We start from the raw sequence: 26,454 nt of genomic DNA, 5'->3' as shown, positions 1-26,454 counted from the left end.
AAATCCATATACATATAAAATTTCAAGTAGAAACAAAGGATATCCTTATAAGACAAAGGATATTTTATGTGGGAAAAAATGAAAAGCAGCAGCATAAAATAAGTTTTTCATACAAGACATATGAAGAACTACATTAATAGAGTTCATTTCTGAGCCCCAATCTGAACTCTATCATTCTTTTTTCAACCACACTGAACTCAAAAGTTAGAAAGCTCCAACTAAAGGACCCTTCTCACTTCTCTACCGACTTCAGCACAGCTACACATCAACAATTAACATATTAGGAAAATTTATGACATACAAATGAAAACTTAGCTGTATGAGCTCTAACATATGATCTAGAAGGTAAACCAAGGGTTGTGAAAAATGAACCTCTCCTTCTCCCAATATCAAATATCCTATAAGTTTCTCTAAAATTCTGTCCCTCCTTTATCAACAGTAGTATCATGTATACACACAAACACACACACACACATTTTTCACAGTATCATACACACACACACACACTTTTCAGTATCAGGGATTGAACTCAGGGGCACTTGACCACTGAGCCACATCCCCAGGCCTATTTTTGTATTTCATTTAGAGACAGGGTCTCAATGAATTGTTTAGAACTTCGCCATTGCTGAGGCAGGCTTTGAACTCGAGATCCTCCTGTATCAGCCTCCCAAGCTGTTGGGATTATAGGTGTGAGCCACCACGCTCAGCAGCATCTAATATTTTTTTTTTCTAAAAAAGAAAAAAATGTCTAGCCATTACCCACATGAATCCTAATACCTTACTTTATGTGGTTAATGCCACATTTTTATAGTGTTAAATTTTCTACCAAAAGTATGCTATTTTATGTATTATATTACATAAAATGTATCAAAATTAATTCACCTGTTTAAAAATTTTCCTCTGAAAATTTAAAATGACACATGTGTCTGGTATTATACTTCTACTGGACAGCACCATGTTAGAGAGTCACAAACTAAAGGCCTAGAACAGAAAAGGTTATCAAGTAGCTAGCATCCTTTTGTAGTATGTCACCAATAATGGTCTTCTGCAAAGTTATTCTCATGAATTATTTCAGTAATCTAAAGGAGAAAAGATTAATGGCATAAGTTTGATTTTAATATCAATGAGTCATATGAAATCTATTTTATATATGCAAAAATTTCCTTGAAAGCTCTAAATTCTTACCTCTATCCCCATTCCTTCCTTCCTACTTTTAATTAAAAAAAAAAAAATCCACTGATCACAGAAAGTAGACTGTTTCAGGAAATTCAGATGTCTAAAATTAAATTCAACTTCTCAGGAATATTAACAATAAGTGATCCCCCAATTATGGTTGACCATAGACCCATTGCTCAACTTTAATCAGTGGGAGAAATGGGTGTGGTGGTAAAATTCCAGTTCTCTGAGGTGGATATTAAGCAGAAAAGGCATTTCTCCATAATGTAGCCAAAATGGAATCTCACTGCTTAAGTGTCTACTTCAATTGGGGATTATGGTTAACAGCCTGACAGCAATTTACCTATACTCAACTGTACCAAGACCCAGGTTATAAAATCTGAAAAAATAATGTCATCCTTCATAATTTGACAGGAGACATAACACTGACAAGCCACTTATTTAACATTTCTCTAGTGACAGGGAATTTATATTAGTTCATTAATACATTCTTATTAATTGTGGCAGTGGGAATTCATTTACAAGACTGCTAAGTATATAAAAGTACAAAATTTAGCTGTTGAAGGAAAATACCTGATAAAGAAACTAATGGTCCAAGCTTCATTAGTTCTATAATCAAAGCAACCCACCAGGAACCTGAAATTTTTCTGGCTACAAAATCAAAAATTTTCTTGTAAGAAAAAAGTTCTAGAAATTCTGGAAGAAAAACGTCTCCTTTTGGTTGATGAAACTTTAATACATAATTAAGTATTATAAGAGTGCTATGCAAAATATAGAAACAAGAGATTTGATGTTTGGTAATACACATGAAATCTTCAGAACTTGGTAGTTATTTTAGCTCAACCTTTCCTCAGGGTCAAATGCCTATAAATTGTTTTAAAATTCTAGATAAAAAGACCTATTTACTATGATCACTCAAGCTGGAAGTGATCAGTACTAATTCTTCTACATTTATTTGTAGCACTCCATAATCATGACACAGGCTACTTTATCTCCTTAGTTCCCCTACAGATTCTACATATTTGGGAGAATTTCTTCATCTAGCTATTATAAATTTTTCTTCCTCTATAGTTTCTAATGCACTGTCTTGCACTTTTTAGATAACATTTTATCAGATTAAGTGGGTAGTACTATGGTGCTGCCTGTTTGTGTTCTCCAACCCAATTCCCCTTACTGGATCTGGCTAAAAGCCAGCTACTTTCAAAAGTGTTATTTCAGCTGTCTTAACTCTAATACATAAATTGCAACATCAGCAACATTCATATTGAAAAGCTCAGAGAGAGAGGATCTAGGGCCTTTTTCTTTTTAGGGGGTACTAGAGATTGAACTCAGGGGCATTCAACCCCTGAGCCACAGTCCAACCCTATTTTGTATTTTATTTAGAGACAGGGTCCCACTGAGTTGCTTAGTGCTTCACTGTTGCTGAGGCTGGCTTTGAATTCACAATCCTCCTGAGCCCTCCTGAGCTGTTGGGATTACAGGAGTGAGCTATCACTCCTGGCAGGATCTAGGGCCTTATATCCTAACAGGCATTTCTAATTGCCATTCCTGACTATACTGCTATCCCTCCAACATCCCTGGCATTTCCATGTTACAGAAAATCTGTAGTACCAATGTACAGATTGTGTGATGAATGTATAGATACTGCTACAGTAAGTATCTCTTGATACATTACTGGATGAATGGAAGCAAATAATGATGAGACATTGGTTTCAAAGCTCTACTGAGCACCATACACTCTAGAATACTCAATAGATTTTTGTAGTTGATGGCTCTCCTAGTTGTAATTCTAAGAAAAAGAAAATAGAAACCCTTGAATTGCTGAATACTCAGATCAGGCCTAGGGAAATCATTTTATCTACAAATACAATTCATAGATTATCTCTGATCCCTCATTTCAACTGTTCCACAAATTCTTCAGTGATGACTATTATTTGATACTTGGTTAGCTCATCTAATGAGGTAAAAAAATGCATTTGTCTTAGGTCAAGTTTCTTTCCATGGCAAACAGTAATTTATCAGAGATTCTGGGGTTCTCTACTCCCAAAGTTCAATAAAATACTAGGGAAAAAAAAAAAAAACTAGATGCAACCTATTCACAATTCATTAACGTTGACTTTATGGTCCAACTTAGGAAGTGAATGCATTTCAGTTCTCAAATAAAAAAAATAAAAAATCCACTTCTCGGGAACTATGTACACTTAGAAATTCAAACAAAAAGCCCAAAAGTTTTAGCAGGAGATCCAGGAAGTTTTTTCCTTGATACAAAAGCAGCTTTCCAAACTTCAAACCACTCAACAATTCTTAATCATGGCAGCTGTAGGGAATTAAGTTTACTTCATAACACAGTATGATAAAGTCAGAACTGGGATCTAGGGTTGGAAGCAATAAAACAAGGTTAAAAAAAAAAAAAAAGAGCAATTCCTTAATAATGCTTTTAAGACCGTTCTCGTTGCTGACTCAACTATGCACCAAACACCGGAGCTCAAAAATTTCTGTTTTTCTTTGCAATTATATAAGATATTCTAAAAAAAAAAAAAAATCACGTAGGGTCTTCATTCGTAATTTCCACCCTCTTCCTACACCCTTTAAGTCAGCGAACACGACTTTCTTGGCAGAGGCACCCAACTCCCGGGATGTGGCCTTGGGGCGGGGCTGGCAGATCTAGGCTGGCGGGGGAGTGGGAGGTGGCAGGCAGCAGATTCAATAACCCTTCCCTACAGTTCTCCGACCTTCAGGAGGCAAACAAAAGTGACCCTCTAGTCCGAGGTACACTGTGAAGGGTGTAGATCAGGGACCCGAGGGCAAGGACACGGCAAGCCAGGCACAAAACAGTACCCAACAAGACATGAGTTAGGGAGCCAAAGTTTGACCGGACGCAGCACTCATAGCGTGCGGGAACGCTAGCTGGGAGTTCCACCCAGGCTGAGCGCCTCGGGCCCTGGAAAGGCTCAGGCCCGGACTCCGGCACCAGCAGAAACACGAGCTAAGAATGAAAAAAAGCCCACGCCTCTCCAGGAGCAAGGCTCCAGGACAGAAAGAAAGCGAATAAGGACACGGCGGCGGCAGAAGGCTTGAGCACCACGATACCTACCTTTCTCGCAGCCTCACAGGCCAAGTCACGGTGGCCGCGGTTCACCCACCGGCTCAGCTCACACGCGCAAGCACCGCCCAACCGGAAGCGAGTCCGCGCCCCGCCCTCATCCGCCTCGCCTCGGCTTCCCAACCAATCATCAACAAGCCCCCCGTCGACGCAGAGCTTTCCCGAGTAGCCATTGGCCCCACAATTGCGTAGCCCGGATAGGCTGGAAAGCGCCACGTCCCCGCGAGCGCGCCGAGTTGCGTGGAACTGATTCCCGCCCAAGTCTAGTCCCTGGGCCTGCAGCAGGCCCCGGCCTGGTGCTTGGGCGGCGTGTGGGCGCGGCTGTCCGGATGCCACGTCCCCATTCATAGCGCGTGACTCTGCCTCCACAGGATGTCTAGAATTACCCTGCTAGTAATCTTCATGCCCATAAGACCGTAAATCCGTTTTTTACGGTCACCGCCATTACAATGGTGAACAGTCTCAATCTCTTACCCTTAAACCTTGCCAGATGTGGCATCTAGTGGAAGCTCTTCTCTCTGGCTATCGTGTATCTTTTAGCTTTGTCTCCCACCACGCCCCTTCACTTATAGTGCTCTGGCCACCATCGTCTAGTCTTTCCTTAACTACTTGTCCTTTCACATTTCTGTGATCTTTGTTCACCAAGCATCTTCCTTTGCCTGGAATAAATTCATTTTCTTAATTTTCTGTTTGTGAAGGCCAGTAGAAGTCCCAGTTCAGATGTTAGCTCTAGAAACCTTTCCTGACCCCACTAAGCATAATAACACTTATTTTATTTACCTTCATAGCACTTTGTATCTTCAGCACACTACCAAATTTTATTGTATAACATTGCTTATCTATAATAACTTACTCTGGGAAACAGACTAAGTTCCCCAACTAACTTCCAGAGTAGAGATCTGCCTATTCTTTGTATTTACAGCCCTGAGCTTACTGCCCAGGTTCGAGAAATTGCTCAGTAATATAAATAAACTGAAGAAGTGGACTTCATTGCGTATCCCTGGTTTAGGAGAAACACAGGATATAACTCACTTGTTCATTTTAGTGTCATGAATTGAAACAAATACCAATGAAGGGTACTCTATTTTCAACACTACTGGACTGCAAACCTAAATTCTTAACATAAAGCCTCTATAGTTTAAAATTCAGTTAAGACAAGTAGTAAGTTCATGAAAGACTTAAATGCAAAGCAAGTTAGTTTAAAGTGCCAAGATGAAAGACTGACAACTAATGCTCTGGGTATTCAAATAAAGGAGTGCCAGTGACCCTTGGTGGTAGCCGGAGAGGGATTCATAGGAAGGTGTGACTCAGGCTAGACTAAGAAAATCCCAAATGGACTAGTCAGCAAAAGGAATAGCAAAAATAAAAGCAAGTGGGGAAGCAGAGCAGAGGGTAAATCCTCAGGCCAGGTAGGGGCTGAGAAAGGTTAAGAAAGGAAGCCATGCAGAAAAACATAGGTGCATGGAAGGTCTTGATAGTCTGAGGACACTAAGCTGAAGGCAATGGGAATTGTGAGTCTCCTTTGGAAGTTTTCTAAACTTGTGCCTATGTGGGGGCCCTGTGGAATGAGATTGAGAGTGGTTCTCTCAGACAGGCACATCTTCAAATAGGGATTGACTATAAAACAGGAGGTATTACTTCAAAAACTTAAAAATGCCATCTGAAGTCAGGTACTGTGCTAGGTGCTGGTGGACGCACAATGAAGGGGACATCATCCCAGCCCTCAAGAAACTACAGCCAAGTGGGAGAACCACCATTCTGGAAGTGTCATAGTGAAGGCTGAACAGGTAGTGAGATTCTGCTAGAGATACAGCCCTCAAACCCTGACATTCCCTGTGGATAGGGACCTGTCCTGGCAAGGAAAAGGAAACAGAAATGAACCCTTTATGCCAGATATATATATATATATATATATATATATATATATATATATATATATATATATATATTTGAACCCAGGGGCTCTTAACTGCTATGCAACATCCCCATCCCTTTTATGTATTTTATTTAAAGACAGGGTATCACTGAGTCTCTAAGTGCCATGCTAAGTTGCTGAGGCTGACTTTGTAATCATGATCCTCCTGCCTCAGCCTCCCCATTCTAGCTGGGATCAGAGGCATGCGCTACTGTACCCGGCAATGCCAGAGAGATTTTAAATACAATTTGTATTTATCAATTAAAAACAAAAAAAATTAAAGATAGAAATAACAAGTCCTGGATTTAGTGATCACTTGGATGAAAGAAATGAAGAAGGGACTCAAAAATTAAAAGTTTTAATCATGGGAGATGGGGAGAATGAGCTAGACACATGGAGGTAGAGGGAAATGAGTGAATTCCAAGACATGGTGAGTCTAGGTTATGAAAGAACATCTAAAAAGAAAGAGCCCATAGGCTGGAAGAGATACTTAAGGTGGAGAACTGGGCTGATGGAGTCAAAAGAACAGATGAGCATTCTGAGGAGAATGAAGCAGATTAGGTATCATGGGAGCCTCAGAGTTAGAAAGTAGGTAGCAGAGTTAGAAAGTAGGTAGCAGGGTTTGAGGACCGGTGAGATGATATACAAAAGAAACATCGCCATCAATTGCGCTGTCACATTTTGCTATATAGTGCTGCTTATTCTCTTGTACTCCTGTAGCCCTGGATTCCTTCTCTGAGCGCAGCATCAAAGGACTGCTGCGAAAGGCATAATGTTGATTGCAGAAAGGCGATGTTCCCCACCAAGCAACCTAGCTCTGTTCATGTGCTGTTACTGAACCCGCACTCCTCAAATGGATGTATTGAGTGTTTCCTGTGTGTCAGACACTGTTCCACACACTGACAATATAGCAGTGAACAAAATGGATTAAACTCTGTCATGGTGCTTATATTCTGGTCTGTAGGGGCAGGTGAAACAGATACTGAACAAGATATAAAAAGAATTCAAGAGTGGTGGCACATGCCTGTAATCCCAGCGACTGGAAGTGTAAGGCAAGAGAATTGCAAGTTTGAAGCCAGCCTGGGCAACTTAGCAGACCCTGCCTCAAAATTAAAAAACAAAATATAAAGGGCTGGTGATGTGCTCTGTGGTAGAGTACCACTTGTTTAATCCCCAGCACCTTGAAAATATTTTAAAAGAAAAATATATAAGAGGTGGTGATGAGTGCTAAGGCAGAAATGAAGCAGAGAAGGGGAGTGAGGAGTATTGGGACTATTGGGAGTGGTGCTGCCATCTTAGAAAGGACAGCCAAGGAGGGCTCACGAGTAACACCTGAGTGAACATCTGATGGTGGTTAAGAACATTCTGAGAAAAGTGAACAGCAAAGGCAAAGGCGTGGAGCTGGGAGCATATTTGCAACATTTGAGGAGCAGCCGGAAGCCAGGCAGCTGGAGGGCAGTAAGAGGGGGGTATGAGGTCAGCCAGGTAGCAGGGATTGGGGGGATGGGGAGACAGCCACACTTAGGGCCTTAATCTGAGATGGTGTGGCAGATCCTGGCTATGTACCAAATTCTTTTCTTGTCATCCTGTGAATCTTACTTGATCACATTTCCAGGCTCCTTTACCTGGTGGTCAAATGACTGATCTCTGACCAAGGAAGGTTGACAGAACTGATGTCCACTACCTTCCACTACTGGCCATCAGTGAGCCATGTACAGTTTTCTAAGTCCTCTTTCTATAAACCCTTTAAACCACAGGATGGAAGGAATCCAAGTTCCTATTAAAGAGCCACTCATTGACCGGAAGCAATCATTTTGGACTTTTTGTGGGTAAGAAGTAAAAATTAGTTGGTTTATGCCATTTATGTATGGGGGTTTCTCTCTTACGGAGCCAGCATTCTGCTAATATAAGTGGGAAGACGTCGAAAAGGTTTTGAGCAGAGAAGGGACATGATCTAAGATTTTAAAAGAATTACAGTAGACTGGAAAGGGTAAGGTTAGAAGCAGGGAGGGCATTGAGGAAGATTATTTTTTTGATAGTGCAGGTGAGTGATGGTGGAAGTTTTGTCCAGGTGGTTCAGTGAAAGTAGTGAGAGGGGTCAGATTCCAAATAGATTTTGAAAGGATTTCCTGATGGGTTAGAAATAGGGTGGAGAGAGAGAGAAAAGTCAAAAATAAACTGAAAGGTTTGGGGCAACTAGAAAAATGAAGCTGCCATTTACTAGATGGGGGAAAATTTGGGGAGAGTAAGTTTTGCGTGATAACATTGAAAGATTAGTTTGGACTTGTTGAGATGCCTGGTAGGAGCAACAGGTTGTAAGATTGGTGGGGTTGAAGGAGACTCGAACTCAGAGGAAAAGATAGGAGGTGGCATAGCGGGACAGTGGGAGTAATGGGATAGGATGCAGGTTTTAATGGAAAAATCTAGTTGAAATCAGAAGAGTCAGTGGCTGAGAAGGGTGGAGGATAAAAGCTCACAGAATGGCGACCGGAGTATGGAAGGGTCATCTATATGGACATTGAAATCACCAAGAGTTAGGATGTAATTCATCCTAGGGAGGACAGTGATTCAAGAGCTTATTTTTTTTTTTTTTAAGTTCTCCAACCATTTTAGTCTAAAGCCCCGTTTGGTGAAGACAAAGACCCTTTTGGAATATCTTAAACCAGAGCAAAAACATCCAAGAAACCTTCCAATTGGAAGTTAGTTGGCTGTTCTGCAATCCTCATAGTCTGGACTTTATTGAATGCAAAATATTGCACAAATAAAAAGAGACCAGTCCATGAGCCATCGGACAGGACACTTTTTAGAAGCCCTCTTGATCTATAACTTGTGAACATGTACTTTGAGTCTGTCATCATCTCTCTTTGGAATCATTAATTTAATAATCACTAGTACAGTATGTCAGCATTTCAAGGGAATGTCATACACAAAAGAAATTAGCCAGTGTTTGCAGGACTGACACAACAGCAAACCTAGGAAGTTTGAAAACCAAAGAGCAATTCACTCTACTTTACACACATCTTACAACCTTCTGTAGGAAGCATTCCTCAACCTCAAACCCAAGTCTGACACACCAGGGCTGTGCTAGCAAGGCCAGGTTAAGAACAGGCTAAGGAAGCAGGTATATAGCTTGAATCAGAAGAGAAGGACCATAAAGCAAAACTGGTGAAAGGGGAATTTGAAGGAGAGTTCCTTGCACTGTTTAGAGTGATGTGAGCAGAGAAGAAAACACACTTTTTTTTTTTTTTGGTTTATGGCTTTACTTTCAAGTTTTAAATTAGATAAATAGAAGCTTAGTGAGGCATCTCTCAGTGATGTACTTCTTCTCTTGTCCTCTTCATCTCTTCTCCCAAGTCTCTTCTGCTTCCTTCTGTTACCTCTTCTCTTTGTATCTCTTATCTTCTTTGACTCCCTCCTGCCACCTCTCTCTCTTCATCTCCACTTGGCTCTCTTCAGCCTCCCCTCTGCTTCTGCTCCTCATATTGCTTCTCCATCTCTTGCCTCCAGCCATTCGGAGTGCAGGTCTTTCTGTGCCCACTCACGGCCCTTGGGATGGGATTGGGCTGTGCTTGTGTGTGGTACTGAGGATGCAGAGGTAAGCACAGCTGGAATGAGGAAAGGCTCTGCTGTCACCACATGATAATGACGACCCTAGTTTTCTCTTAGTTGCTGTTTTCTCTTCCCCTCTGTCCAGATAGAGTCCCTGGAGCTGAATGCTGCCCAGCAGTGTTGGTTAGGGTTGCACAGACTTGCCCCCGTGTAAGTCAAATAGAGTTTCCTGCGAGTATAAGAGAGAAAAGTGTTTGATAGCATATAAATCACTCAAAATTCTTTTATAGGCACATAGAGACAAGAGTCTCCCCTTATATTTGTGGGGCAAGGATGCCTGAAATGGCAGATAGTACCAAAACCTTCAAATATTCTGTTTTACCTGTAGGTATATATCTGTGATAAAGCTTAATTTACAGGTTAGGCATGGTAAGAAATTAACAATAATAACTATCATTAAAAAGAACAATTATAATAACATAACAAAAATTATGCAAATGTAGATGTAGTTCTCTCTCTCTCTCACAAAATGTGGAATTTTCAATTTAATATTTTTAGATTGAAGTTGTCTAGGTAACTGAAACCTCAGAAAGCAAAGTTGCGGATAAAGAAGAGGGGGACTACTGTACCCAGGTTAATTTTTTAAACTGTCAATTATTAATGGTCTCTTGTAAGCATTAGTGGTTCATGCCGAGTATTGTAGCATGCACCTGTAATCCCAGCTACTTGGGAGATTGAGACAGAAGGATGGCAAGTTTGAGGCCAGCCTCAGCAATTTAGCGAGACATTGTCTCAAAATAAAAAATGAGCCAGGTTTGTGATTCCAGTGGTTTGGGAGTCTGAGGCAGGAGAATAGTGAGTTCAAAGCCAGCCTCAGCAACCTAGCAAAATCCTGTTTCTAAATAACATATAAAAAGTGGCTGGGGAGGATATGTGATTAGTACCCCTGGGTTCAATCACAGTACCAAAAATAAAAATTAAAGAAAAAAAAAAAAAAGAAAAGAAAAGAGCTGGGAATGTAGCTCAGTGGTAGAGTGCCCCTGGGTTCAAAGCCCTAGTTGGGGAGGGGGTGAATTATTGATTTTCTTACTTTAGAAAACAAATCACCCCACCTTCTCTATGCTCTGTCTCTGTCAGACCACATAGGAGATCCTTCACAGATGCTTATTAAATGAATGAAGGATGGATGGGGGAGTCTTGGAGCAAGAAGAGAAGAAGGTGGGACCTCAGGGAAGTTTGCCTGACCCAGGCCTCCCTCTCTGCACCCAAACCTGGCAGTACAGAGACTACCCAAGTGATGTGTGGTGGAGCAGGGCTCTAATCCTAGCTCCTCAGGAGGTTGAAGCAGGAGGGTTTTGCAAGTTCAAGGCCAGCCTTGGCAACTTAACAAGACCCCGTCTCAAAATTTTAAAAGGGCTGGGGGTGTAGCTCAGCGGTAGAGCACTTGCCTAGCATGTTCAAGGCCCTGGGTAGAATCCCCATTACTGGGAAAAAGAAAAAGAAAACAAAGTGCCAAGAGCTGTAGGAAAAGAGACTGGCTGGAGGGAAGGGTGGTTAATAACTCCCCGAGGAAGCCCTTACACCTCTCCACAGAGCAAGGAGACGGAGCTCCAGCATCATTCTACACATGTCTTTGTCTCCAGTCACTTGTGAGAACTCTGGGAGCTCTGGAGGAGCCACACTGCAGAGGTTTGCTCGGCCCCATTGGAGGCAAGGAAGTATGCAGCAGGAGAGAAGAGAGCAGGAGTCACCTCAACCATGCCCCTCACCCCCACCTCACTACATGTTCTGAAATCACCCTCAGCACTGGACCCAGTCCTGAGGCTGAGCACCAGCTGCTGTCCCATGAAGACCCCCAGACCAACCCCATCACCATACCTATGGATGGGGCCAGCTGTGGCCAGGTGGAAGCCGCCAGAGTGCTGAGGAGTGAAAGTGGCTGCGGCCCAGAGGGGTTCTCTCTTTCCCACTCTCCACAAGTGAATGATTCCCTCCAACTGAGGTCACGGGTACAAGGGATGCTGTCTTCCCGGGCAGTATCTTTCTCTAGGTTAAGAAAAGAAAAGCATTTGTACTCTGGCTTACAGAGCACTCTTGCAGCTTACAGCCAGTAATTGGGGTGGGGTGGACTACTTATGCGCCAGGCACTGTTCCAGACAATTACACACATTCTTCCTCATTTAAGCCTCATGACAACTTGGTGAGGGCTGTGCTGCCATAATCCCCATTTCATGGAGAAGAAATGTAAGGTCCAGAGAGGTTGAGTAATTTAACAATGGTCACATTATGAGGTGGCAGAGTCAGAATTCAAAGCCAGGCAGCCTGGCTCCAGAGCTCACATTTTTCCCATCACACCATGTGTGCAAGACAGCCCCATTGAAAGGAGGGACCCACTGTGGCTGGGACAAGTTAACTGAATACATTTCTCCCAGAAGATTGGCGAGCTGAACTGGCAATGGCCTTGAACTCAGATCAAAGCCAGAAACTTTTCTTGGTCTCCTTAGCCCTGGTTAGTCAATGTGTGACTGAAACCTTGGCATCATCCGGGAGCATGTTTCAAATGTACTATTCTCCAGCCCCCAGACCTAATGAATTAGAATCTGCACTTTAACAAGACTTACATGGTCTGTTTGTGCTTTAAATTTTGGAAAACACCGCAGTCTCAGGCCATGCCACCCACTGATGGAGAGCCAAAAGGTTAGCTATGCAGGTAAGCTCTGGGCCTCTGGTTTTTTCCAACTCTCTCTTTTTATCCAAAAGTTCCACAGGCTGGAGTATAACTGCCCTTTCAAAGTGTCCACTACCTGGTCCAGTGAGAAAAGAGGTCCAGAGGTCATCCCAGGATGGTTCATTGAAATCAGCCTAGGAGCATCATCAAACATCTGGCCCCCATGACATCAGATATTCTGTGACCTTGAAATTCTATCTGTTCTCTTCAGTCCCAGAAATAAATTAGAAACATTCTCTGTTTCTGTTTTTTCCACCCTAACTTTGTGGGTTATGTTTAAGTATATATGTACCTGTGTGTGTTTATGTTTGAATGCATGTGTAAAAATAGAATGTCACAGAACATGAGAAAGCAGTCATAGACTGGGAGGAAATGGGGGTCAGCAGCAGCTCTGCTAGCCATTCAGGACAGGGGCTGTGAGCTGGCTGAATGTGGTCTGTGGCTATGTTATGTTTGCCCACTAGATGTTACCCTACACTGTGCTTTAATTTTTTTAATGGAGGAGGGACATGCCATGTTTTTTTTTTAAAAAAATCTATATTTAAGTCTTTCAAAAACTTAAAGTATGTGGCATTAGCAGACCTGTGTTCTAGCACACTCACAATTAATTGAAACCTTCCCCTTTTTTTGTTTTGTTGCCACTGTCCCCACCACTCCCTATTGTCTCTTCAAGGTTGAAACTAAGGTTCTGCTGCCAACAGTTTGTTTATGTATATATATATATATATATATATATATATATATATATATATATATATATATATATATATATTTGGTTGTTGATGGACCTTTGTTTTTATTTCATTTATATGAGGTGCTGGGAATTGAACCCAGAGCCTCACACATGCTAGGCAATCACTCCACCATTGAGCCACAACCCCAGCCTCTCAATAGTATTTTGATTATAACTGAGTTAGAGAAAAGACAACTACTTATTCTATTAATGTCCCCAGACTTTTACCCATTTATACCACCAGTGTGTAGGCCTGGTTTGAACAAAAGTTAGTAGAGCTCCCTTAAGAGCAACCTTCTCTAAATTCCTAAATAGAACATGATGTTCTGTCTGTCTCCTGAGCCAATATGGAGAATAATTTGTTAGTAGTATGGTATATGGGTATTTATTGAACTCCTATTGTGTCCCCAGCCTGTGCTTGTTGGTGTGCATAATTCAGAGACATGAATACAGTTTAGTATTTGTTGAAGAAATAAGCCTACAAAACAACTAGAGAATAATGTTGAGAGGTTATGACAAGGACAGGTAAGTTCAGGCAGGAAGGTGGTGCGAACATAGGGTTTAGGACAGGTAGGATTTAAAGTGAGCCTTGAGGGAGGGGAACAGAGAGGGGATGAATGAGCTATGGGAAAGAATAGCTGAGGTTTGGCTACAGAAGCTGTGGGCTGGAGGTGATGAGGAGGCAGAGGAGGTGAGAGACAGGTAGGATGGGGAAAGTTTATGCAGGGCTGCAAGTGGATTGGGGCTAAACTAGAACCGGGAAATAGACAATCAACTGCTGCTTCCAGAATGTGTCAAGACGGCCCACACAGATGGCCTCTTCTTCCGGGAATGCCTTCCCTCATCCGCTCAGCCAGCTCACAGGAATTCATCATCCCCCATGACTCGGCTCAGACCCCGAGCCTCCTGGGCCAGAGTCCTGGGGGGCATGAGAAACCTCCTTCTTTGTGCTCCTTTGGTAGGAGAAGTTTTGTAATTTTGGTATTTACCCATCTGACTCCATTCCAGGATAAAGTCCTTGAAAGGGCCACTGTGTTTTTCTACACAGTGACCCCAAAGCCTATCAACAATGAGTGGCACTTATAAAACACTCAGTACATGCTTTTGAATAAAAAAAAAAATGACTGAATGAACTAGTGGGAAATTACTGCAGTCTCTGGGGGAAGGACTAAGTGAAGATAAGGTCTATGGGTCCTGGAAATGAAGTAAAGAATATAAGAAATATTTTAAACCGTTGTTAGAACTTGGTGCCAAATTGACTATAGTGGCCAAATTGCCCAGAGGAATTCTACTGCAGCAGGGAAAGATGATGGCAGTCCCCATGGCACCGAGAAGATCAGGAGAGGGAGCAGCAGAGGATCTGACTCCTATGCCTGCGGTGGGGACAGTTCTCCCAGACACAGTGCCTTGGCCCTCTCTTACCTGTGCAGATCTTGTGGATCTTCATCTTTTTGCAGCTCCTGGAACTCCAGTCATTTCAAGGTCAAGGAAATGAAGGTTGAAAGTAAAAAGAATAGAACATCAAACTCGTATTTCAAACTTATTTCTAGTTAGATTTTTCCTGATGCAGAAGCTTTAGAGAGATGTAAATACGAAAAAGACCAGCTGTGGCTACGTTAGGTGGGTGCAATGCATATTAAATTTCCAGAAGAAAAATAAAAAAGGAAGAGGGAGATGAGATGGGGGAGGCAAGAAGCAGAGCCCATGCTACTGATTCTGCTGAGGAGAAGGGACTGGGACTCCATTTGTTGGGTCCTGTGTCTCAGCCATTTATTTTATTTACTGTGACACTGCATGTTGTTGCCAATGTGCACAAACTGATACTAATTGCAACCAGACTGGAACCTGCCTGAATGAGGAGAAAAATCACCACTCAGGGGTTTCTGCTGGTAAACTGAAGCAACCAAATGTCCATACAAAGTACTGACATAAAGTGAAGCAAAACCCACCAGCCTCCCATTTTCTTGCACCCCTCTGACCCATTTTGTGTGTGCTGGGACAGACTAGGTTGCCATGGCTTCATAGCTGATCTCTCCAAGTCTCTTCTCCCTCCCTTCAAATCAACTGTCAGAGCAGCAGCTAGCATGACCTTTTCAAAATGTAAATTGGATCACGTCATTTGACTATTTAAAATGCTGCTAAGGCTCCCACTACATTTAAAGTCTAAATTCCTTCTTGTGGCTTCCTAGGCCCTGCCTGGCTGAGTCCCTGCCCACTTTTGCTTATTCTCTTCATTGCCACCTGCTCTTCTTCCCCTCTGGCCTTCCTACCCTTTCCCTAAACTCACCCAGCTTCTTCCCCTTTCATTCCCTTGCACCCATTTGTTCCTTTTTCACTCTTTCTCTCTTTTTTTTGTACCTGGATTGAATCCAGGGGTGCTTGTCCACTGGGCCACATCCCCAACAATCTGAGTTGCTTAGGGCCTTGCTAAATTGCCAAAACTGGCTTTGAACTCACGATCCTCATGCCTCAGCCTCCTGAGCCACTGGGATTACAGGCCTGTGCCACTGCAGCTTCCACCCTTTATATTGTTACTGACTATACCTCCCTTCAGGATTTAGTCTCCTGTGACCTTCCAGAAACATCAAAAACTGTCTGGGTCAGAGATTTCCAGTAGGCCCCTTGTAACTCAGTCGAGTTCAGTAAAGCAATCTCTTATAGTGATGAAGAGCTCATATAGATCTGAGCCCAAGTCCCTGCTCCAAGTTTACTTGTGAGCATAATGGGCCTCAGTTTTCAGTTCTCTAAAGTGAAAATAATACCAATAATGCAGCAGAGCACCTAATTTTTTTCAGGCTTGCTACTAGAAAAAAATGCATTTCCCAGACTCCCTTGGGTGTGGCCATGGGACTGAGTTGTGGCCAATGAGATATGAGCAGAAAATGTCTTTTAGGTAGTAATTAAAAATCAGTGATTTAATAATTGGAGACAGTCAAAACTGTCCTTTAGAAATATCTTGTTCTATTAGAATCTAGCACTCTTTAGCTCAGCAATGTGACATCTTATTCAGAAATTTCTTATAGATCTCTGTATGATACAAACAGTAATGATGCCTGGTATGTTCTTTAGTACTGGAAAACTGTTAAGACTTTTTGTGTTAATACTTTTCTACCTCCAATCCAAGTTAGAGCTCATAATATACATTAATAATTACTGAGAGCTTACTTATATCCACCTCCAAACCTTCACAGAAGTATGCTAAGCACTTAATGTAGTATAACTCATTTAATCCTGACAATATTTGGCTGCAGTTGGCATTATTTTCATTTTACAGATCTGAAAACTGAGGCCCAGAGAAAGTTACACAGTATGCTCACAGGTACTCTTGGAGCAGGGACTTGGGCCCAGATGTATATGAGCTCTTCATCACTATAAGAGATTACTTCCACTGAGCTGAACTGTTTCTTAGTTTGCTACCATTACTCAGAAAAAAAAGTGGTGATTTGCTTTGCCTCTGAGCTTCTGGTCTACCTGGTTCCTATTGTGCCAAAAATCTCTTTGTGGCAATTCATTTTTCTCCTGGTGATATTTTCTCATCTACTTCTGTTCTTTTTTTTTTTTCTTTTTTGTAGGGTGGTACCAGGGATTGACCTCAGGGGCACTTGACCACTGATCTACATCTCCAGTCCTATTTTTTTTTTTTTTTTGGAGGGGAGCAGTATTTTATTTAGTGACAGTCTCACTGAGTTGCTTAGCACCTTGCTTTTGCTGGGTTGGCTTTGAACTCGTGATCCTCTTGCCTCAGCCTCCCAAGCCTCTGGGATTACAGGTGTGCACCACCACACCCAGCTTCTGTTCTTTTAAGCCACAATGACATTCACTGGGACCTTGAGCCCCACTTGCTTACTGGTCATTGTACCTTCTGGTCTCAGTGTTTTCAACTCCTATCTTTCTTAATACATAATAAGATTCAATGTGAAGTCATCTGTACATAGAGGGATATTTCTTCAAGCCAAGAAGATAGGCCTGTACCATAGAACTTTTCAGAACAGACTATACATTTAGAAAACAGTCCAGAAACTCCATGAAGTCCAAGCAGAAGCCAAGTGAGCAGGTAAATGAACCCAATAGATTGACAAGTGTTTTTAATGGTGTTTTGGGTATTTCTGTATAGGACCAGGAATTGGATCAGAAATTAGGTTTAATTTTTCCACCTGTGTTACCCTCCCCATTTTCTTTGTCAAAGAGTTACTTTTTATTTTGTGCAAGACTCCTCCTTGAAGTCAAGCCTACCTTGCTTGCTCTGTGGAGAAGGGGACTAAGGTAAAGGACACCTGGAAAAGGCTAAGCCAAGGATAAAGACCGGGTGCTGCGTGGCAGTACTTTATTGAGCTTCCAAGGGCTCATTAACCCAGGGACTTGGTTTCTGGATCTCACAGCCCAGATCATCTGGGCTGCAGGAAGGGACATCATGGTCTGCTTGATTTAAGTTATGTACCTGAACTGGTTCCGCTGGTGCAAGTCGGCAAAGATCTGAGAGAGGGCCTCACTCTCCCCCTTGGCCATCAGCTGCAGGAGGCTCTCACTGGGGTGGGAGGCTTGGGGTTTCTTCTGTACTAACTATATGAAGAATGAACAAAAACCAAAATGGTGGTTAAGGCCTTAGGACCTCTGTATTTTCTCAGTATCATAGTCAAAACTCTCAAGAGTTGGAATCCAATCTCTCCCATTGGGCAGCTGGTATGCATAGAAGCAGTTCTGACCATGTCCGTTTATAGCCATGTACTTTGTGCCTCTAAAGTTAATATCTTCATTGAATACTTGATAACAATTTAGTAGAGAGCCTATTCCCATTAATATACCTTAACATAATTTATTGAATAGCCTACCAATGTAAACTTTAATAAAGTTAATACTACTTGGTTTTATAATGAAATGTAGGAGATCATATATTTATTTTAAGAATTTAATGAATTAAAAAAAAATTTCTCTGGCTGGGGTTGTGGCTCAGCAGTAGAGTACTTGCTTAGCATGGACGAGGCCCTGGGTTTGATCCTCAGCACCACATAAAAATAAAATAAACAAAATAAAGGTGTTGTGTCCAACTAAAAAATAAATGTTTTAAAAAAATAACTTCTCTAAGAAAATCCTACATGAAGTTGCTTTTTTACAACTTTCTAAAATTAATTTCTTTCCTGTTGCTTATGATATTCCAAAGGTACTTCAGCTGCACACGCTGCCCATATTAATTGATTCATTCACTACTGAAAATCAACAATGCAAGGCGATAAGGATATAACAGGTAACAATCTGTCTTTATGGGATGTATGGTATAGCTCATAAGCAAAAAAGACCTGGGGCAAAAGGGCCCAGGGGGCTTTATTGGTGAAATCTATCAAATATTTTAAGACGTTAAAAAAAAAAAAATCACTTTAAGATTTTTCACAGGGGCTGGGGATGTGGCGCGCTCGCCTGGCATGCGTGCGGCCCGGGTTCGATCCTCAGCACCACATACAAACAAAGATGTTGTGTCTGCCGAGAACTAAAAAATAAATATTAAAAAAAAAAAAGATTTTTCACAAAATCTCCCAGAAAATAGAGGAGGAGAGAACACTTCCCAGCTCACTCACTGAGGCTAGAATTAATTTGATCCCAAAGCCAGAGTATCATAAAGATATCACAAGAAAACTATAACTCAGGAACATAGTCTTCTAAATACTTAGCAGAATGCTAGAAAACCAATTATTTTATTTATTTCAGGAATATATGGTTGACTTAACATCAAAAATCAATTAATGTAATAGCATATGTTGACAGAATAAAAGACAAATGTCATGATCGTCTTCATAGATGCAGAGAAGCATTTTAACAAAGGAATAACCTCAAATTGATAAAGAACATTTACAAAAATCCCAGAAGTAGCATTATACTTAATGGCAAATGACTAACTGCATTTCCCCTAAGACTGGGAACACAGCAAAGACACTTGCTTTGCTTCTTCTATTGAACATCATACTGAATGTTCTAGCAGCTGCAATAAGGCAATAAATAAATGAATAAATCCAGATTGCAAACATATCTATCTTGTTTGGAGATAACATCAGTGTATGTATTTTACAGGTTAAAGTAGCAATATCTGGGTAACATAAATGATTTTTATAGATTTGTATGAATCAATGAGAATCTAGAAATAAATCCTTAAATTTTATGGTTAATTGAGTTTTCTTTTTTTTCCTTTCCCATTTTTTATTGGGATCAATTGATTTTTTACAATGATGTCAAGGCAATTCTGGGGAAATTATGATCTTTTCTACAAATGATGGGGACCCAATTGTATATCCACATGCAAAAACAAACAAAAAAATGAAAAAAGAAAGAATTTAGTCTCTTACCTCATGCCACACACAAATATTAATTCAAAATGGATCACAAACCTAAGTGTACCAGCTGAATCTACAAAACTTCTAGAAGAAAACAGGATAAAAGATTTGTGGGTTTAGGTTGAACAAACAGCTAGATATAGAACCAAAGCCTGATCCACAAAAAATTGACCAACTGCACTTGATCAGAATCAAACATTTTCGCTCTTCAAAAGATGTCATTAAGAGCATGAAACCAGGGCTGGAGCTGGGGCTTAGTGGTAGAGCACTTGCCTGGCAGGTGTGAAGCACTGGGTTCAATCCCTAGCACCACATAAATAAATACAATAAAGGTATTGTGTCCATCTACAACTAAAAATATTTTTTTTAAAAAAGAGCATGAAACCAGGGCTGGGACTCAGTGGTAGATGCATGCAAGTGCAAGACCCTGGGTTCAATCCCTAGCACTGAAGATAAGAAAATGGAAAAGAAAGGAGGAAGGAAGGAATGAGACAGTGAAAAAGAAGAGAAAATAAAGACAAGTCACAGAGTGGGAGAAAATATTGAAGATTATATATCTGATGAAGGATTTGTATCCAGAGTAGAATTTGAAGAATTCTCACACTCAGTAAGAAGATGAAACTCACTTTATAAATTGGTGAAATATTTGAATAGACATTTCTCCAAAGATGATGTATGAAAAACTAAAAAACCTAGGAAAAGGTGCTCAACATCCTGAGTCACTAGGGAAATCCAAATCATAACCAACACATATCTGCAAGACTGACTATAATCAAAAAGATGAACAATGCTGGTGTTAGAATGTGGAGAAACTTAAAACCTCACAAATTGTTGGAATGTAAAATGGTCACTTTGGTGAAACAGGTTTTTCAGTTTCTTTAAAAGTCAAACATAGGGGCTGGGGATATAGCTCAGTTGGTAGAGTGCTTGCCTCACATGCACAAGGTCCTGGGTTCAATCCCCAGTGCCATCAAAAAAAAAAAAAGTTAAACATAAACTTTCCATAAAACTCATCAACGTTATTATTTGGAATCTACTGAAGACAAATGAAAACACGACTATACAACAGTGTGTACACAAATGTACAAAGCAGCATAATTCATTAAAGCCCCAAACTGGAACAATCTAAATGTCCATCAATTCATGAATGGATGAATAAAATGGAATACTACTCAGCAATGAAAATGAATTAACTACTGATAGTCAGTGACTTTGCCCCAGAACTGGTTCCATGCTGTCATATGGATGAACTGTGCTAAATGAAAGTCAGACACAAAAACCATATATTATAGGATTCCATGTATATAAAATCCTAAGAAATATGACTTTACAGAGATTGAAAACAAATCAGTGGTTCCCTAGAGCTAGGTGTTGAAACAGGGAATGACTGCAAATGGGCAACAGGGACTTTTTTAAGGTGTTAAAATGTTCTAAAACTGGATTGTGTTGACAATTAACAATTGCAAAATTATAAATTTACCAAAACTGTTGAAGAAAACAGGATAAAAAGTATACAGTATACTTACAATGGGTGAATTTTATGGTTATAAATGGTAACTGAGTAAAACTCTCTGTAAAAGCCTAAAGCTGGAATTGCCTACCCAGAATGCTCACCAACGACTAGTCTAAGCTCTGCCTCTGAAGGCTGGCGATGGTGATCCACCCCTTCCCTTACCTTAGAGTTTCCAGATGGGCTATAGCAATTCTTGGGTACCAGGCAGTGAGTGACAAGAATCCTAGGGTCTTTGGTGGTGATGGACAGGCCCGTCTGCAGAATTTGAATCAGTCGGATCCAGAAGTGGAAGACAGTATTTGGATGGTCAGGGTGGAGTTTTAGGTAGTAGATCTTCTCAGTGACTGTTCTCAACCGCAGGATGCGTTGAAGGCGGTCACAGACCTGGAGCTCCACAAATTTCAATGGGAGAATCCTGAAGGCACAGGGGAAGACACTGACAACCCCATTGCTTCTGATGTGACCCTATCTTCACTAAAACAAGGGGTGTCTCTTTGTGGATGGAAGCTTTTAGGGGTAGGAGAGAGAAAACTTAACATAGTGCTGCTCAAACTTTGTGGAGACCAGACACACAGAGGAGCTTACTTAAAACCCAGATGCCTGCAGATATCCCCAAAGATTCAGATTCTCTAGGTCTGGACTGTGGCCCTGGAATATGCATTTTTAATCTCCACCCTCCCTGCCATAATTTTCATGCTGATATTCTTTAGATCCAGCTTGAGAGACACAGCCTAGGAGTGGGATGGCTGGGGTTATGGGTTTTTGCAAATTTTGTCTTGACAGGAAGAAGTCCATGTGTCCAATTTGTCCATTCATTGACCTTAGTGCCTCCATAACTCTTCCCAAAGGTGCTGAAGTTCAAGGTTTTGGCCTTGGGTCTGATGTTAGTTAGCTGGGCCTGGGTTGTACTTGCTATAGGTATACACCAATAACATAGCAGAGAGGCCTGTCATGTAGTAGTATGGAGAGATGAAGGGTTTCTTGGAACTCCGGGACTATCTAGAGATGCATGAGGCAGACTACAAATTGTCTCAAGAGGTTTAAAGATCTGCTTTATTCCAGACAAATACGATGTGACCATGTGTTAAATTCTGAATGGGACCCAGTCCCAGGCATCTTATAGATGGGAAAACTGAGATGCAGTAGGTGACCTGTGCTTCAGTCTAGGTACTTGTATATCAAGGACTGGAAAGAACTGGCCTCTCCCAACCAGCGCTCCATCTGTCAGACCTCATTGCCTCCTCGCTCGCTCCTTAGCCACAGACTGGGAGGGCTCCTCTGAAGTCGGGAGTGGAGGTGAGTGCAGCAAGAAGGGAGGGGGCTTGTAGACTGGCCCCTCCTCCTGTCCACACCACCCCTCCCTTATCCCACATGGCCTTCCATGTTACTACCTATCTGGGGTTATTGCTGTCTAAAAATGGTCACATCACCACTGTGTCTGCTTTCTCCCCACTTTTAGTCACCACCTTGGGTCCCCTTGTCACTGTCTTGTCCCTCATTCCCACCTGCATTGCTTACCTCCTCAGGATAATCTTTGGAGCTTTAGATGGTCTGTTCCATGTCTGGCTCTGCCCCGGATGCCATTTGACTCTGGCCATGAGGAGGACGTTGGGAAGGGGCAGGCAAGGCACAGAGGAGGTCACCCCAAGGGCCACGGTGTTGGGGGCTTTGTTGATGTCTATCCAGTTTCGGCCCCTTTTGACCTGCAATGCAGCCCCCAGGCACAGCCTGAGTATTTGGCAGAAGTAGCAGTATGTTTTAGCCCAGGGTTTCTCAACTCGGCACTATTAAGATGATTCTTTGTTTGAGAGAGAGGCTGTACTGTGCATTGTAGATTGTTTATCAGCATTTTTGACTTCTACCCCCAGATGCTACTAGCAACCACTCACTCAAATTGTGAGAACCAAAAATGTCTCCAGACATTGTCAAATGTCCCCGGATAAAGGGGCACAATATCGTAGCTTGTTGAGAATAAGTGTTCTAACTTATATTGGTTAAAACAAAAAAAAAAAACACCACCAATAAAACCCCACAAACCTATACTAGTGCTATTAACAACTGTCCACAAGAACTATAACCTAGGCATCTATCACATTTCCGTGAATCCCACCTGGTCTATTTCCTGCCTTTCCTCTGAGAAACTCATCCTTCTGGCCCTCCTTGGAGGGGCTCTATAATCTCCTGCACCTTTATTGGCTGGGAATTTCCCTTCCAGCTCCACAGGCTAGTTTTTCAAGATTCTGTCTGGCCCTAGGGGACACCTTAAGTGCCTGTGCCACCAGGTGCCTTGCTTGCTGCGTCTACATTTAATCTTCAGATCAGTCCAACCCTCTTACGTTAGAGTAAGTGGAATAAGGATATGCAGGTTTTGTGCCCAGTGACACCTCCCCCATGATAAAGCAGAGGATTGGAATCTGAGTCCAGGCTTTCTGGGTCCCCAGCTCCTATTCTTTCTCCCATCATCATTTCTGTCCTGAACCCTCAAAGACCATCTCCTTTCCTGCCTCCGTGTCCACCTGACTTTGGGCAAAAGCCTGGAGGATGACATAAGTTGGGGCTTCACATCTCAAGTCCTCCACTCTTCCCAGGTGTCCATGGCTACAGGAAAAGCCCTGGTCAGGGGGACTGGTCTTGTATTCCAGGCCCCCAGCTTCTCCTTGCCTCAGTTCTCACTCCACTCTAGTTCCAGGAATGATTGTCCTGCTCACATCTTGGGAACAGGTTTTCTTTTCTTTTAATCAAGGAGTACTACTCTGAGTCACCCAAGAATACCTGGACAAAGTTGCTTTCAAACACCACTGAGTCAGGAAACAGGTTGAACTCTGGAGAATGAACCATCTGGCAGAGCAGTCCCTCCTCTACACCCAGGCCTACTCCAGGGTTCGGTTCCCCATCCACAGGCAAGAGGCCCCTGAATTCTTCCCAGGCATTCAGGGAAGGGAAGGTTGGAAAAGATCTTGTGACTTGTACTGTCTTCTTTGATTTCCACCAAGTCTTTCTATGTGGAACTGATGTCAACATTTCTACACATGCTCAGGGGCCGGCTGCACATTTGTCCTGGGATCTCGCTCTTCCCTTCTGGCCTTGGGCAGCTGGCCAAGCCCTGGGCTGGCCAATCAGCTCACAATGATGAATGGATGACATCATGAAAAACCAGCAGGCCTGCAGGAAAGGGAAATGCAGAGGAACCTCCCTTTTCCTCTAGACTGTTGCTGGGACTTGCTGGGACTTACTGATGCCCTACCAACCCCCAGCCCTTTCCAGGACCCCAGGACATGGCTCTCCCAGAACTTGCTGAGAAGGGAGTGAAAGAGGCAGGAAGCAAGAGCTCCTTCTGCTGCCAAGAGGAAATAACCTTGCTTTTCGACCTCCCTATTTTTTTTTTAACTTTGCTTTTTTTTTTTTTTTTTTTTTTTTTAGCAAGGGGGATCCAACCCAGGATCTCATACATTGCAGGCAAGCACTCCACCATGAAGCCACACACCTAACCCAACCATCCCTCACTCTACATTTTACTTTATTTTTTATTTATTTATTTTTGGTACCAGGGAATTTTATTTTTTGGTCCTGGGGATTGAACCCAGGGGTGTTTAACCACTGAACCACATCCCCGGCTCTTTTAAAAAATATTTCCTTTAGAGACAGGGTGTCACTAAGTTGCTTAGGGCCTTGCTAAGTTGCTGAGTCACATGCCACTGCTCCTGGCGCCAGCTCTCCCTTGTTTTAGTGCAACACATCGCAGATAATGTTAAGGGCTGCTCATCTATTCAAACTCCAGTCTTCCCGAGCTCTGCATGATGGGGTCCTCCACTCCCTGGGTTTGAGGGCCTTTTCTGCTTCTAGGGGTTACAGGGCAGCTGACACTTGTGCTGTGCTCTGTTATGGCTGGCTGGTTACTGCTGCAGGGTTCATTCCCTTGGGAGGCCAAACTGCAGGAACAGGAGAAGTAATTAGTTTCTTACCCGGAGGCAGGCTTTGGACGAGCATCTGGCAGGAGGAATAGCACCCATGAGCCGCTCTTCTGGATCAACAAGCAGATCCTCCTCTCTGAGAATGACAGTGCCTCCCCACCTCCACTGAGCAAGAGGAAGAGCCCAAATCCTGGAGCAGCCACATCAAGGGCAAAGAACCAAGCAGGTGGATCACTGATCAAAGCCATTTCAAGGAGAAATCATATTCTACTTTTTTATTTTTTATTTTTTGGTGGTGGTGGGGGGAGTGTACTGGGGATTGAACTCAGGCACTCAACCACTAAACCACATCCCCAGATCTATTTTGTATTTTATTTATTTATTTGATCCTCCTGCCTCAGCCTCCCGCCAAGGCACTGGGATTACAGGCGTGTCACCACGCCTGGCAGAAATCATCTTTTAATTGGGATAAAATTCCAGCACTTATAATGTATCACCATCAAAGTCAAATGTGATCAGTGTAGAAAACCAGTTTGACAACAAATATAAGTGAAGGACAAAGCCTGATGATTTATTATTTCATTGCAGAATCAGGGAGAGGGCTGAGGTTTCCCCACGCAATGTGGCCACTGTCTCCCCTGGTCATCTAGTCATCTAGGTTACACCCTGCCCGAGCCTGTTACAGCTCCCTGGTCAGTGACACAACTTCCGAGATCACTATCCTCATTTTCTTTTGTTTACTATGTGGGAAAAATATCCTTCATGGTAATATTCTCTAAGGATGGGTTCAGAGACCACATCCTGTGGTTTGCATTTCCCTAGAAACGGAATTATGATACCACAGCAATGGTCATTAATAAGCTGATATGTTGGAAGAAGTGAAGATGTGGGAATGAGGTGTGCTTGACCCTCTGACTGTCTGTCTGTCTGTCTGTCCTCTGGGCCTGGAGTGGGCCTGTGAGAGAATGATTGTGTCTGTTGGACCATGGGAGGATCCTTATCGCACAGGAAGAACATTTTCTTGACATTTAGGTGCTTTTACATTTATCTCAAAACAAAATTCAGGACATGGCACATATTTCTATGTAGTCTTCTATAGCAGGTAGCCCTGCTTCTTTTATTCATCCACTTTCCCTGTTAAAATACAGCTCAGTGGTAGAGGGCTTGCTTTGCATGTGTGAGGCACTGGGTTCGATCCTCAGCACCACATAAAAATAAATAAAGATAATGTGTCCATCTACAACTAAAAAAATATTTTTTAAAAAAACAGATATCTTTCTTCACATGATCTCCACGGTTTAGAATGGAAAAGACTGCTTTTCTTTTGTTCCACCTTTCAGATTCAACACAAAGAAATCCTCAGTATACAGTTATCCTGCTGACTTTTCCAGGAAGTAAAAAATCAACTGAGATGGGTCTTCTGCTGCAATTTGCTTAATTATCAAGAAATTATTTTGCCAGCTAAAGGCTGATGTTTAATTTGAAACATGTGCTTAAGATGTAGCA

The 26,454-nt window shown here is 42.1% G+C and overlaps 2 protein-coding genes and 1 non-coding gene across 4 annotated transcripts in view; 1 reads left to right on the top strand and 2 right to left on the bottom strand.

The window, feature by feature from the left end:
- Calu (calumenin) overlaps nt 1-4,353 on the bottom strand; it is a 30,367-nt gene extending 26,014 nt beyond the window's left edge. For both annotated transcript variants that reach the window (XM_076834350.1, XM_076834357.1), the window contains exon 1: nt 4,271-4,353. The gene's annotated coding sequence lies outside the window, so the exon portion shown is untranslated. The remainder of the gene's footprint in view (nt 1-4,270) is intronic.
- Nucleotides 4,354-9,909: 5,556 nt separating this feature from the next.
- Garin1b (golgi associated RAB2 interactor 1B) lies at nt 9,910-24,058 on the bottom strand. Its single transcript, XM_076862267.1, has 7 exons — nt 23,810-24,058; nt 22,556-22,740; nt 21,200-21,452; nt 17,643-17,764; nt 14,627-14,664; nt 11,622-11,789; nt 9,910-9,972 (listed from the first exon to the last, which is right to left on the bottom strand). Exons 1-7 carry the CDS (start codon nt 24,056-24,058, stop codon nt 9,959-9,961), a joined length of 1,029 nt encoding a protein of 342 aa, XP_076718382.1. The 3' UTR covers nt 9,910-9,958.
- Trnav-cac (transfer RNA valine (anticodon CAC)) lies at nt 20,425-20,497 on the top strand. Its single transcript has one exon. It is a non-coding gene; the product is annotated as a tRNA-Val (tRNA).
- Nucleotides 24,059-26,454: the final 2,396 nt, after the last annotated feature.

Source organism: Callospermophilus lateralis, chromosome 1 (genome assembly GCF_048772815.1).
Source record: "Callospermophilus lateralis isolate mCalLat2 chromosome 1, mCalLat2.hap1, whole genome shotgun sequence".
In the NCBI taxonomy this organism is placed as follows: Eukaryota; Metazoa; Chordata; class Mammalia; order Rodentia; family Sciuridae; genus Callospermophilus; species Callospermophilus lateralis.
This window is presented reverse-complemented; position numbering and strand designations above follow the sequence as displayed.

Excerpts from the sequence above, each read along its gene's own strand:
- Garin1b (XM_076862267.1), bottom strand. The coding sequence starts at position 24,058 with ATGTTGACATCAGTTCCACATAGAAAGACTTGGTGGAAATCAAAGAAG. Across the intron at positions 14,665-17,642 it reads CACCAGCGGAACCAGTTCAG|GAGCTGCAAAAAGATGAAGA; the intron begins GTACATAACTTA and ends CTGGAGTTCCAG. Across the intron at positions 11,790-14,626 it reads GATCCACAAGATCTGCACAG|AGAAAGATACTGCCCGGGAA; the intron begins GTAAGAGAGGGC and ends TTCTTAACCTAG.